The 15,011-nt window shown below is 38.8% G+C and overlaps 1 protein-coding gene across 1 annotated transcript; it reads left to right on the forward strand.

Moving 5' to 3' along the window:
- The first annotated feature begins 3,052 nt into the window (after positions 1-3,052).
- chmp4ba (charged multivesicular body protein 4Ba) lies at positions 3,053-13,714 on the forward strand. Its single transcript, XM_005724388.1, has 5 exons — positions 3,053-3,416; positions 9,487-9,664; positions 10,063-10,177; positions 10,619-10,739; positions 10,854-13,714. The coding sequence occupies exons 1-5, from the start codon at positions 3,233-3,235 to the stop codon at positions 10,916-10,918; spliced, it is 663 nt and encodes a 220-aa protein (XP_005724445.1). The 5' UTR covers positions 3,053-3,232; the 3' UTR covers positions 10,919-13,714.
- The last annotated feature ends 1,297 nt before the right edge of the window (positions 13,715-15,011 follow it).

Consider the following 15,011-nt stretch of genomic DNA (forward strand, 5'->3'; position numbering starts at 1 on the left):
CAGGGAGAAACACTTCAATTACACTATTATTTAATTACTTTGTTGTGGTATAAATGGCCATGGGGGCGGTCTTTATCAGCAGGAAAAGTTGTAAAACTTACAAAAATACAGTTATGTCCAAAATGTATCCCCTTCTCCACATAGTCCAAAACTGCCCAGTGGACCAGATTGGATATTTTGCTGGGTAAATTCGGCGCCTTATGTTTGACACCTTTGCTCTAAACGTGACCTGCTCCCAACAAGTTATGTGTTCAGCATAAGTTACTTAAGCCAGTTAAAACTTTCGTGACACAAAAAACGGTTACTTTAACTCCAACAGTAACTCACTAGCTTATTAATCTGGCTTCTTGGTAGACCCCTGGGGTCACTTTAGCTCTTTGCAAGAACAGCATTTTATTTAAGAATGTTAGCATGCTCATGTTAGGTACTTAGCAGCTTAACCTAGTATGATACTAAAAACGAAATTGTCTGAGCTTGCAGCAACCCTCCAAGGCTTCATCCATCCCACTGTCACCACGGTTACACACACACTCACACACAGCCGCACACACACAGAGAAATCTGCAGAGGTATATGTGTCAGGGAAACCTGTCTCCATGACCACAGTAAACAGGCCTATCAGCAAGGCTTACACACAGATGAAACATTATCTGGACAGAGCGAAAGAGGCCACACAGTCTGACACACGAACACTCGCTGGTCAGGAGAGATGGCAGAGCCGCAGCGAACATCTGAACCCATCAACTATGTGCATCAGGATGAAATCTGGTAAATCATCACAGTATGTTATTTATGTTTGATTTTACTCAAATTTTATAAAAAATATGTTCTTGCATATCTGCTGAGTTACTAGGAAGCTCTTCTTTGAGCAATGGCATGTAAAGCAGTCATCACTCTGACTGGAGTGAGACCTTCAGCTCTTTCTGGATTTGCAGACAGTGCTGAAACTGGAGGAACGACTTGTTTCTTTCCACTGGTGTATGAAGCAGGGTACCACATATGATAAAAAAAAAAACCCAAACGTATTTGTATTTGTGTGTTAGGAAAGCGCATGTAAAGGCTGAGAAACACTCGGCTGAAGTTTGGCCTAACAAGTGGGGCTTCCTGTCTGAAGCCTACAAGGAGGTAAAGACAGCCACAGATAGCACCACTCGTTTTACTGAATGAAGGGTGACCAGTGGAGCACAGGACCTTTAACACTTGTCCACTGGTTAGGGTACAATCATAGATCCCCTTGTAGTCTACAACATGTGGAAAAGAACTGACAGAAATTCCAAGAAATACTCCCTCAAGTCAGACATCAGTTAAATGGACATCAAATAAAACTAAAGTAAAGGGGCCCCTCTCCTTTGGTGTCAGATTGCATTCTCTCATTAGGCTTTTTTTTTCAAGCTTGATTTCTCAGTCAGATCCATCTTTTTTAAAACAAACACACACACACACACACACACACACACACACACACACAAACATATAGCTTGAAATATCACGGAAAAGGGGGTGACTTTTTAGTGCCTATGTCTATCTTTTATATACAGTTAATTATTACAAACAGTCCCACAAATTACAAATCAAATGTTTAAATAAACACAACATTCATATTGTTTAAGGTCTCCGGATTCCACATATGTGGATCTAACGTCTCTCTTATGTGTATTTTAGTATGAGGTGGAGAGTGTGAAGCTGAAGAAGGCAGTCAAAGTGGAGCTTCCCCAGCACCTGACTACACAACCTCTGACCCCTCCAGAAAAATACATACATGTATGACCTGGCTATCTATCTGTTTATCTGTCTTTCTCATGTATCTGACAGGTTTTGGGTTTTTTTCCCCTTCAGGTTAGCCCCTCACCTCCTGTTCCTCAGACAACTCAGGGCATGATTGGTTGGCGTTCAGGTCACTCACATCTCCAGCTGGAAAAGTACAACACAGTGCGTCATGGGAGGCGTAGTTTTTTGAAGGATTTGGGCTGACCTTTTATAGCTTGTATTTGAGTACTTAAGTCCTCGGCCACTGTTGTCTCACCTAATAAATGACTAATGACTGGAGCATATTTGGCATATTTCATGGTCTCTTTGACACTATTCCACATTAATAAAACAAATAAATCTTTCACAACTCTGACTTCAGACTCAGCGTAGGGCATAAATTTCACCAGTCGAAGATCAACTACCACAGATGATGAGATGACAAGTGGTTTACAAAACTGTCCATTAATTGTCCATTGAAAATGTCCTTGAAAAAAAAATGTATTATTTATTCTTCTAATTTCAATAATGTCCATATACCACTTGCATCAAGCTCAAGTTTTGTATAGTCCATTTTCTTTAAACTATCCCAAAATGATCTAAGAAGACCATGCATGATGATTCTTCTTCTTTATATTTTTATTGGCGGTTGGCAAACAGCAAAATGGTGCAATACCGCCACCAACTGGTGTGGAGTGTATACATGATGATATCCACTCATTCACAATGATACAAGATTAAAAAAGAAAAAGAAAAAGAAAAAAAAAGAAAAAGAAACGTTTGCCTCTGTCCCATCTCATCACAGCTGAGCACCACTGAACCTTGATTAAGTGGCTGTTGAGACAGTGCCAAGTGGCGTTACTACTCCCTCTTGTGTTGACAAGTTGCAATAGCATCAAAAACATAAAATGACTAACATAAAATCACTGATAAATCTGCACCTGTGTCACAATACTGCCCCGCAAAGGCAGAATACTGTAACTACAAAATTAGCCAATATTACCAGAAGTAATGAGACGGAACGAAATTTTTCTTGTGTTTTGATTTTCTTACTACTCCATCGGCTCTTTCTGAGTACTTTGGATTCCTCTCTCGGTCCAAAGACCTACATGTTAGGTTAACTGATGATTTTAAATTGCCCATAAATGTGAATCTGATTCCGAATGACTCCCTGTCTCTATATGTTAACCACTCTTTTCCAATTACAGTGTTTTAAAACAGGTTATGTAACGTCTGACTGGTAATAACCACAATGAGCATTTATTAGTTTGCTCAACTGCGAAATTCCCCATAGTTCCACGCATGAGTCACGCTGACGTAATGACATCACGAGGCCTGCTTTGAAAGCGGAAGAGACAAAAACAACAACAGCCTCGGCAACAGGGAGGGACGCACATTTTATTTTTTTACCTGTGTGGTATCAGAAAGTCAGCGGACTTTATCTACGGTTAACCCACCAGCTAAAGTTTACATTTAAGCTAGAAACATGTCGCTATTTGGCAAGATATTCGGAAGCGGGGGTAATGGTGGGAAAGCGCCGACACCCCAAGAGGCTATTCAGCGACTCAGAGAGACCGAGGAGATGTTGGCCAAAAAACAGGGTTTCCTAGAGGAGAAAATTGAACAGGAGCTCGTGACGGCGAAGAAAAACGGCACGAAAAACAAACGAGGTGAGGAAAAGCTCTTAAACTGCGTCGGATTTAATGAAATTGTCAGAACGGCTAGTTAGTTTCTTAGTTAGCCTGAGGCTAACTCAACAGAAGGAAGAGGGAAGTTGTTAGTTGACACGCTGCTTACCTGAAAACAAGTCTGTCCACCCGGCTACAAGACTCCATATTTAAATGTCTAGTTTTTGGCTGGCACGTATAAAACAACTGAAGGGAAGAAACAAACTTTAAGAAATGAAATAAACAAGAGACAAAAAGTTTGTAACGTTTAGGTTCGAAGACTCAGGCAGCCAAATATTAAACTGATGTTTATGAGCGTAACTAAGTTTGCATGCATATATATCCAGGTATTGTTCTAAATATTTACAAAACCTAACATATTCACATTGTTCTCTCTTGACAGACAGTGTCTTTTTTTAAAACAACTGCTTAATAACACCAAACTTTGGGTTTATCTTATAAAATGGAAGCTTTGCCTGGAGCTGTTTTTGGAACAGGGCATACGTTACAATAAATTTCTGTCCATTTTTTTTCTTAGCCCTGTGTCCTTTTTTAATCTACAGTATATCACCCTTCAGTCTTGGGGATGTAACCATATAAAGCGCATTGTCAGTCATAGATTCATTCCCATACCGCAGTATGCGCTGTTACAGTTTAAGTTCTATCCACATTTTAAATACATTACTTTTTTTAAGACTAGTATCTTTATCTTCTCTGTAACCTTCCTATTACAGTGACAAACTTGGACTTTTCACAGTTTTGTAAATTTATACTGTGATTTTAAATAAGTATATCAAATGGATGCATATTTGAAGGACAGAATTTTTAGTGAGGGAGTGAATGTCTGTGCAGCCATTACACTTAAACTGTGTCAACCGCATGTGTGCCTGCTAAACTGAGTAGCAGTAGAACAGTTAGACAAATGACAGGTTGATCTGACTGTCATGGCGCAAAGACCCAAGCAGATCCTTACATGCTTGCAAATACAGAAAGTAGACTATTGGCTTAACACTAGTTACTATCACTGTGAGCTTGTCACCTAAAAGTAATTTTTAAAGTCTTAGTGTGATCTAAATCGGAAAAATCTTTCCATCTCCAAAACCTGATTTTCAACATAGTTCATCCCATAAGTCAGCCTCCGTCTATCTTTGGGGTGACTGATTATACACAATACATAAATTCCTCATGACAATATACCAACCCTGCTGTAATCTTGGCAGCTGCAAGATTCATGGTCACTGTTTTCACTGCTTGGTTTTACTTTTTTTTTTTTTTTTTACTGTACTTCAAGGAGGACCTCTGACTTTTTCTTCCACATTTTCTACTTTCTATTACTTCTTTATTTGGTTTACTGGCAGCCTACCACTAAATGGATGTTTTTACCTATTAACATTACTGAAGAATTAGTGATTTAATTCACCACGTCTCGTCTATAATACTCAGGATGTCGCTTTTCACACGGACACTTATGTTTTTTCATTGAAGTAGCCATAGACCAAAAAAGACTCGACATTGTACTTGTTGCATGAAGACTGCTGATGGTCGCTAAAAAGGAGCAGAGTGGCAGGAAAAGCAAAACGTCACCCAATTAGAGCGACCTCTGAGACTGAAACATGGAGTCTGAATGCATTTCTGTAACCCACATAATGTGATAATGATTTGTGTGATGTTGGCTAATGATGTTATCAGTCTAGGAATAGGTCCGGCTGCTGATATAATCTGATCAAATGGAAACTGTCAGCTGCTGTCTGGCTGCTAGTGGAAAAGGCTAGGCACAAAGTAGATTGCTAAAGGTGTGCATGTGTGTGGATGTGGGTGTGTGTGTGTTGGTGGTATATGGCAGCTGTGGTCACGAAGCAAGGTTTAGTGGATTATAATTGACAGGCTTTTCAAAGAAAAGAGGTGGACAGGTGGTGAAATGTTCCTGTAAAATGTAGCCTTGCTGTCTGTGTGTCATATAATCAATTTTTGTATTCAAACCTTCATAATTTGATTGCATACTATGAATAGTTCCTGTCTTGCTCTGAAGCTGTCCTCTCCCATTTTTCCCCCCAAAAGTGAGGAAATATTACATTCACATTTTGCATAAACTTCTAAATCTAGATTACTACCCATCATTATCATCATCATCAAAGTGTATCTCATGCAAAAGAGCCCATAAAACTAAATTGTCACATTAACAGTTATATGGTTTTAAAGTGGCACGGTGGTTAGCACTGTTGCCGCACAGCAAGAAGGTCCTGAGTTCAATTCCACCATCAGGCCGGGGTCTTTCTGTGTGGAGTTTGCATGTTCTCCCCGTGTTTGCGTGGGTTCTCTCCGGGTACTCCGGCTTCCTCCCACCGTCCAAAGACATGCAACTTGTGGGGATAGGTTAATTGGATAATCCAAATTGCCACTAGGTGTGAATGTGAGTGCGAATGGTTGTCTGTCCCTATGTGTTAGCCCTGCGACAGACTGGCGACCTGTCCAGGGTGTACCCTGCCTCTCACCCTATGACAGCTGGGATAGGCTCCAGCGCCCCCCGCGACCCTGAAAAGGATAAGCGGAAGCGAATGGATGGATGGATGGTTTTAAAGTATGTTGACTGATTTACACTCCCAGTGCATTTATTAATGAATATGCAAGAAATATCCCCCTTTAAGCAGAGCCTTCATCTACTCTAATCTGTAAGTTAAGTAGTAAAGCTGTAAAGGTAACAGGTATTTTTCCCTTTTTCTTTTATTGTGAAACAACGATTAAAAGTATCTAGACACCAGCCCCACCTCTATCATATTTGGCTGTGGTATGTAAATGTGCTACCGTAGAAACAGTGGTCACGTAACCTTAGAAACAAACCACGCCTTAATGTGTCATAGGTGCACTTCTGGAGTTAAATAATAATGTTTGCTCAAATTCATATATCTTGACCAGTTCTCTTATCACATGGTTTTGTCATTTGTTTTTATTTTCCACAAAACAAAGTTGTGTTCTTCGAAGCCTCTTACATTTCTCTCATTGTTGTGTTGAAGAAAAATTCTAATGTTCTTAACCCATTAACGGTTCATTCGTCAACCAACCCACTTCGTCCTCACTCTCAAACCACAAAAAGAAACAAGCAGTTTAATAATGACAAATCAAGAATTGTGAACTAGCGCCGGAACAAACTATACCTGCAGCTGACAGGAAAGTCATTAGTTTAGAGAGTTTTGGTCACAGACCAAGCAATTACCTTGACATTTAAAGTTATTGTGGGGTAAATTAGATTTTTTTGGAATCACAGATTACTGTTAGAATTGATTCTATGAGAAATATATGAAAATGTTGGTATTGTGCTAAATCTTGAGTATTGTACTAATTACTGTTTTATTTTGTATGCATAACTTTAATTTAAGATGTATATCCAAGGTATCGGAGGCCCTTTTTTTCCTGGGCAATGTGACCAAGAATAGAATTATACAGGTGATAGAAAGACTAATGGTTTTAACCTAAACATTCTCATATGTGGACATTTTGACCTATTACTGTGGTTATCTTCTGCTATTTAGAGGAACATTTAGCATGTCTTAGAAATTGTCCAATATTGATGTTATTGTTGTCATTATTATTTAGCTCAGAAATGAAAAAATGCTAAGAGGAAAGGGCTTATTTTCATTTTTTCCTGTTTATATGGTTCCTTATAATGTAATATAGCAGCAATATGATTATATTTACTTAGGATATACTATGACTAAATATGAAATGACTAAAAAAATAGACTAATTAGATATATTAGCTAAAGTTGGGAAGAAGATGAATTACCATCATGCTTCCTGCCTTGCAATACATGGGCAGAAATCTTGAATCGTTTTTTAAATTATTAATTTTGTAATGTGTTACAAAGAAAATCTCAAATCCTTTCCATTATAGGGATTATTCTACTTTGCATCAGTTGTAGTTTGTTCAAAAAGTCTGAATATACTCAATAATTTTAAGATTGTTTGACATTAATTATAATTTTGAGGGTCTTGGAAAGGCCCTTAGTATTTCAATAATTAAATCACTCATTCATTCAATTTATATTTATAAAATAGTGCAGGACCTCTTTCAGATTTCACAAATCTGTGATCACCAGTTTTTGAGATCAAACTGAGGTGTAATATGTATTAAACCTGCTGTAATTGTACAACAGCAACATTTCAGTTTTGTTGTGTAAGTAATAAACACATTTGGACAACTTTGTTCAACATTTTGAATTGATATGAATGTGTTTACTGCTGAGTGTGCTTTTCATGTGGATGTTTTGTTTTGTTTTTCCACTACAAGTGCAGTTCAATTTGATATGCACTTGGAAAAAAGGTCCTGAAATCTTTTGACCTCTTTTCTTAGTTCCTTGTGACTCAGCAGATTTGAGTCAGTTGTAAGTTTCACTTGATCCATTGTTAAGGTGATTTCCTATGTAAGCACCTAAGGGGAATTCCCAGTATAGGTGTGTGGCTGTAGTGTTTGTTTGTTTGTTTGTATTTAACCCCCACTCCCTTGAAGAACACAGGAACCAAAATACACATTTATAGTCACACAAATAAATGTATATATATTTTTTTAATCCTCTCAGCTAGGGCTGGGCTATATCATACCGTTCATGGTAATACCGGTGTAATTTTGGGCAACGATAGGAAAATGAAATGTCGCGATAGAATATGGGTAAAACGCGCATGCGCAGTGCCTATGTTTACAAACGCACATGACGGTGACGCAGAATGAGAAGAGCGAAAGCGAATCGTTAAATGAAACGGATGAACCAGAACTGGTTTGTAAAAATGCTCCAACTTGAGTGGTGTGGAACTGGTTTAGCTTTCGTCCATCAGATACACAACAAAGCACTATTTTTGGTAGCGCATGCTAGCGGGCCGCCGTTATTACCATGTTTTTTGGAAAATACGGCACACTTAAAATCAAGCCTTTGATTTTTCTGAAAATCAACAGTGGCCCTTATAATCCCGTGTGCCTTATGAATGAATTCTGGTTGTGTTTACTGACCTCGAAATGATTTTATGTACACGGCGCTCGAAGTTCTGTCAAATGTTTCAGTACGACTTTGCTAAGCCACGAAGCCGCACCGCTTGATGGATTGTCGGAGCATTACGGCTATCGTAGGCAGGCGCCTCGCGGAGTGATACGTACTGTGCTTCAACATAATGTTACCGTATTGTGTGTGTGTGTATAACCTCTTTTTAAGTTTTGTGGATATTATACATGGTTATGCTGAGGACATGTCGGCCAGTTTCCACTGGAAATGCCTTTTGGTTAAACTGTCAGCAAGGAATTTGCATTTGCACTGTTACATTTTTATGTAACTTTAATGCACATAAAAAACAGCTGCTCGTTTAAGTGAAAATACATTGATGGGGTTTTTTGCACTAATAAAGTTGTGGAGTTGTAAAGTATTTTGTCTATTTTGTCAATTATATCATCAGTTATATCGTTATCGCAAATTTTCAAATGTATACCGTGATAAATATTTTTGGTCATATCGCCCTGCTCTACTCTCAGCTAATCAAAGAACCATCACCGGATTTCCAAATGTTGTACTTTCCAACTGAGTTTGATCCGGGCCTATGTGAGTTTGATGAGCTGCAGGACTTGTTGAAATTCAGTGAGTTACAAACCTAAAAAGTCTGACTGAAGCATGTTGTGACTTCATGCAGAGATTTGGCTGAAACAGGATTTTATCCGTTTGAGTCTTGTTTCGTGATGACAGCATGAAACCATTTACTGCACTTCAGCACAAAGCAAGCTTTTCTGCTGCGTGGTTGATTGTAATGTTGAATGTCATGGGATGGTGATAAGGTTTCAATGATACCGATTAGCCAATAGTGACTCTGTTTATAGGTCAAATTCTTTATCGATCCCATTTGTGATTCATGATCAGTTGTGTATAGGAAGAAAAAAAGGCCTGCACAGTAGTATTTGGCAAATAAGCAACATTTATATGTTTTGTACTTTTCGTTTTTCGTTTGTTTTTTAATTTAAAAAAAAGAATAGAATACTGGTGAGCATTTGTGCTGCTTTCTAAACGAAGTTTATTTTCCCCTTCTTGTTTTTGCATGTCCAGCGGCTCTACAGGCCTTGAAGAGGAAAAAGCGTTATGAGAAGCAGCTGGCTCAGATTGACGGAACCTTGTCCACAATTGAGTTCCAGAGGGAAGCTCTGGAGAACGCCAACACTAACACAGAAGTGCTCAAGAACATGGGCTTTGCAGCTAAAGCAATGAAGGCCGCACACGAAAACATGTATGAGAGAAGTTCTGGCAGTATCTCAAAAGAGTCTTTTGTTATTTCATCATTTTTTCCCCCATTTTTTTAACTGTTGTTCTAGCTTTTATTTGCCACAGGATTTCTGTTACTTCTTTATTTTTATTTTTTTTTACTTTTCCCCCTATGTTCTGTCATGAGACTTTATTTCTCCAATTTGCTTCCCCCTCTTTGTTCCCTTCAATAATTCCTCCTTTTTCCCTTTTCTTCAAATTTGTGCCCTCAGATTCATTTATAGTAAAAAGTGTGTCTGAGTTGTACTTGGCAGTGTAAATTTAGTTCTTTTTCTATTATTAGCGGCTACATGGTGGTAGAATGTATAATTATATTATATTTACTAACATTTACATGCCACCTTTGACTCGCCTGTTTCACAGGGACATTGACAAAGTAGACGATCTGATGGCAGAAATCACAGAACAACAGGAGGTTGCCCAAGAAATCTCAGATGTGATCTCTAGACCAGTTGGCTTTGGGGAAGACTATGATGAGGTGAGAGCAAAACAAAAAACAAACAACAAAAAACATGAGGCCTACAGAAACTAAAAGCCTAAATTTAGGCTGATGTTTTAGATTTTTCTTTCAAACGAATGTCACAGCAAAATGTTACAGTAATTATAGATACAGTGTCCCATGAAAACATTAATAAAAAAAGTCAAAACACACTTACTTACATTTTTACTGTGACAATGTGACTACACAGTGAGTGACTTGCCTCTTTCCTATAATGTCTCTGTAGTTGCTGCCTCGTTTAAGCAGTGAGTTGGAGCCACTGCTGATAGTTACTGGTTTTTAGAAAATAAAACTGAGATCTTAAATGATTTGTAAAGCAAATATATACATATCTTACATCTGCTATCTTACTAAATGGCTTCTGTCTAGTTATTTTTGATCTACATAAATCTGATTCATTTTGTTCTTTTCTCTGTTTAGGATGAACTCATGGCTGAGCTGGAGGAGCTGGAACAGGAAGAGCTGGACAAAAATCTTCTCGAGATTGGAGGCACAGAAAATCTACCCAGTGTACCGTCTACATCACTTCCATCCAAACCAGGTATAATGGCACATAAAAAAGCAAAACTAGTTTTAGTTCAGTTTAGTGCACCATCCATTTGACTAAAATATACTTTTTTCAAATTAAAATTGAATATTTTTTTTTCCTTTTTAGCCAAAAAGAAGGTGGAAGAAGACGAGGACGAGATGGCAGACCTCGAGGCCTGGGCGGCTAACTGAGCTGGCTCGCCCTGCTAGCTAGCTAGTGGCCTTCTCCCTGCTACCAGACTGATCCCAGGCATCTGGAAGAGAGATGGGGACTCTGGGCTGCTGAGCTGGCTGCTGGCATGCTGCTCTGTCTTAAAGCCTACTTCCCAATATCTAACCATACCCCAACTTTGAAGTATGCACTTGTGCACATATTTTTATGACTTCAAAAGAAATGAACCCAGGCTTTTTTTTTTCTCAGTTTAATGTTACAGAATGAATCTCTTTGCTCCAGCTGTGCACTCCTCTTTTTCTAAAGGGCATAGAGGGAAAAATAACTTCATGTCCAGCAGCCTGTGGTTATGTATCAAAGATTGTGTATGAGCATTTGGGTGCATACTTTTTGGGAGGGTGTGTGGAGTAACAGGCTTAAAGGCTTGTTTTGAATGTGAAAATTCAACACATTTTGGGGGTGAAAAAAAAAAGACAATAAATAATTTTTCTGCTTCCTGCATCGTCATCTCTCAGCTCTTCTACAAAGATGACAGCAAGTCATTGCTGCTGCTACCAAAAGCAGCAGAAAAGTTAAAACGTGTAGGCCTTTCTCATTAAACGTCACTGTGAAATTACAGACCTGCTACTGTCGTAAACTACATTAAATCCTTTAATGGAAGGATCCAAGATTTGATGTCTTTGTCCCTCTGTCTGCTGAAGTGTAATAAGAAAAACATCTGGGTCATCTAATCAGTTGCATCCTACTAATAACGGCATGTGGTGAACACCCCACCACCACCAAAAAAAAAAAAGCTCCTTAGAGGTCATAAGCTACCAAGCATGATTTACTGCTAGTGCTACACAGTTTATGCTGCTTCTTCTTTTTTTTTTTGCTGCTGCTCATATTTTACTCCACTACTTTCCATCTCTGTTTTTTGTTTTATCCTATACTCTCTTAGCTTGATGTCATTGCTTGTATCCAACGAAAGCAGTCTTTCATAACACTATTGCATCTTTGGTTCTGTTTGCTTTGTGGCTTTTTCAGCTGGGGCATGAGAAAGGACAATGTGTCATATGTGCTCCAGGGACATGGCTGATGTTGAAAGCATTTGAGTTGTGTGCTCGTGCACAGTAAGAATCAAACCAGATGTTTACACCTCTAAGCTGGTTGGTACACACTAAAATAAATCATGCCTGAGCTTGATAATCAAGCAAACTGGGTACTGAGGGCCAAACATGCAGGGCGAATGGTACAGATCACCCAGTGATAGCAGTAACAGTAAAACCAGTAAATCAGATCAGTTAGCCCTACAACAACAAGTTCCAACTTGCCAAACTGCAGTTGAATCCATTCAGTTCTCATAAGCACTCTTTATATTTCCTCAGTCTTACAAATTAGTAGCTACGCCCGTAATAATGACCAATATTCAGGACACCAAAGCTTCTGCTGCTTCTGCTTAGTCTGGTCTTCATTCTGAAAAAGCACACATAAGGCTGCTCTAACTTCATAACCAGTCATTCAGAAATCTGTAGTCAACTTGTTACTCCAGTAAAGCTGCCAGAGGGCACACTACAACAACTTGGATCCGTTTGTGCCTGATACCTTGTACTGTCTGTGGTTTCACAGTGACTATATCTGAAGTCCTACGCTGGTTGAATTTAAAGATGATGTGTGAGTGTGATGTTTTTTGAGACTTGACACAGTGACCTCTTTAGTCAAATTAAGATGGTGAGGTACATTCCCACCCCATTTAAACTCTCCTGTAGTACGAATTGATTTTTCAGCACTGTGTGACAAGCATGGGGTGCATCTGTTCCATGTTGGTCATCTTGATTACAAATGTGACATAAGGAAGTTCTGCTCACTTGTCCCTTGACTTATAGCTGCAGCTACATCTCCTTCTTTCTCTTGGGGAAACAGAATTCTCAGTGTACAAATTGGGGTTGATCATGACTGGCTTTCTCCTGTAATTCAAACATAACTTGCACATTTTAATTAAGAGGTGAAACTTTTAGTGCTCAGTTGTTATGCATTTAAGAATGGGTCAACCCCAATCCTTACATGTAAATAAAATAAAATAAAATTGGGGAAATAAAACTTGCATATGCCAATGCTTGTTTTTGTTTATTTTTATATAATATATATATAATTCTTTTCTGTTTACCTCAAATATCAGAACCACAATGTGACCTGTAGCCATCTTAGCTCAGCTTGGCTGTAAAATACGGTTGGACATTGAAAAATTTCCATGTCACAAACATGACTGTTGTTTATGTGGGAGGTTACATACATTTTATCTTAATAAAGTTGAGACTCAATGTGTCTGCACTGCTGTATTGGAATTAGTTTACCTTTTATATATTTCTCAGGCAGCAAACATCTGGAGTTTATGTCACCGTTCTATTTTTTTCCCCTTCATCTTTCAACCTGTCCCGTTTTGTAATGTTTAAAACCTGTGGAGACCCTGCCTTCCCTCAAAAGTTGTTCATTTTACCTGACTGCAGTAACAATGAGTACATTAACGGTTTGAGGTACATGTATCACAGTACACTGCCTGCCTTCTACTCCATTTCAGTGTATTTATGTTGTGTTAATCATATTTAACTTTTAGTTACCATGCAGGTAAACCTTTACACAGATGCATGCAACAGATGTATTTGGGATCAACTCCTGAGCCTAAATGCAACTTGCATGTTAGCAATTTGCACCGAGGGCTCCAAATTATTAAGTATAAAAATATATCACTTATGTTGACTCTCTCTGTGATAGAGTGTCACTTCCTGTTCTGTTTTTGTGTAGGTTGTCAGCGTAGCCAATTAAAAACTTCTAGATAATGTCTTATTTCATAGTGTTTTTTAATTTAATTTTTAATTTTCATACTTCATTTGCTTTATCCAAATCATACTCTCTGTTGAGTCACTCACAAATTATATTCACAGTGTTCACTCACTGTTTCTTTTGTGACTCGCTAACAGCATGGCCTCTTCACCTGTCGCTGCTGCACTTTCCTGGTCTTTGTGTCAGATGTGTAGTTACTGCTCAGCCCCCTTTAGCAACAAATGTACTTGTAATAAATATAGTCTATTTGCAGCTTTGGAGGCCAGGGTCACTGAATTGGAGACTTGGCTTTGAACCCTCGAAAAACCCGTAGCTAGCCAGGCCCTTATAAACGCTGCAGCCAAAGGTAGCGTAGGCACCTTTAGCTCTCCACCGGGAACACAGGACGGCTGGGTGACTGAGAAGCACCAACAACCCGTCTGCTTCTAAATTCAGCTAAAACTAAGGTTATTGTATGTAGTCCTAAAAATCTAGCCAGATGCTTACTCTGGATGGCATTACCATTACCTGTGAGGAATCTTGGAGTCGTTTTTGACCAGGATGTTTCCTTCAATGCGCACATTAAACAAATATGTATGACTGCTTTCTTTCATTTGCAGTTTCTTCAGTGGCTCCCTGTTAAATCCAGAATTGAATTCAAAATCCTGCTCATAACACACAAAGTTGTGATTATTCAGGCTCCATCTATATACCTTATAGTACTGCATCACCCATTAGAGCACTTTGCTCTCAGACTGCAGGCTTACTCATGCTTCCTAGAGTTTTTTAAAGTAGAACTGAAGGCAGAGCCTTCAGCTTTCAGGCCCCTCTTCTGTATAACCAGCTTCCAGTTTGGATTCGACAGACAAACACTGTCTATACTTTTAAGATTAGGCTTAAAACTTTCCGTTTTGCTAAAGCTGGATCAGGTAACCTTGAATCTTCCCTTAGTTATGCTGCAGTAGGTCTAAGCTGCTGGGGGATTCCCATGATGCATTGAGTATTTCTTCAACAGTCACTTTTTCCACTCACTATGTGTTTATACACCTCTATGCATTTAATCATTAGTTATTGTTCATCTCTGGCTCTCTTCCACAGGATGTCTTTTGTCATGTCTTCCTCCCCTCTCCCCACCCGGTCGCAGTCCTGCTCTTATATTTGGTTTTTTTCCTTATGTTTCTTGTATTTTGCACACCTCTGTTGCTTGTGTAGTGTGCACACAAGAATTTCACTCACATGTGCTGTACCAGTGTACCAGAACATGTCATGTGACAATAAAAGTGATTTGATTTGATTTGAAGATGGCCACCGCTC

Source organism: Pundamilia nyererei, unplaced genomic scaffold (assembly GCF_000239375.1).
Source record: "Pundamilia nyererei isolate P.nyererei 1_Seehausen unplaced genomic scaffold, PunNye1.0 scaffold00012, whole genome shotgun sequence".
Taxonomy (NCBI): Eukaryota; Metazoa; Chordata; class Actinopteri; order Cichliformes; family Cichlidae; genus Pundamilia; species Pundamilia nyererei.

What these genes read in the sequence shown, in the direction of transcription:
- chmp4ba (XM_005724388.1), top strand. Translation starts at nt 3,233, where the DNA reads ATGTCGCTATTTGGCAAGATATTCGGAAGCGGGGGTAATGGTGGGAAA. An exon ending in TTGGGGAAGACTATGATGAG is followed by an intron (nt 10,178 to 10,618) that starts GTGAGAGCAAAA and finishes TTCTCTGTTTAG; the next exon opens with GATGAACTCATGGCTGAGCT. An exon ending in ATCACTTCCATCCAAACCAG is followed by an intron (nt 10,740 to 10,853) that starts GTATAATGGCAC and finishes TTTCCTTTTTAG; the next exon opens with CCAAAAAGAAGGTGGAAGAA.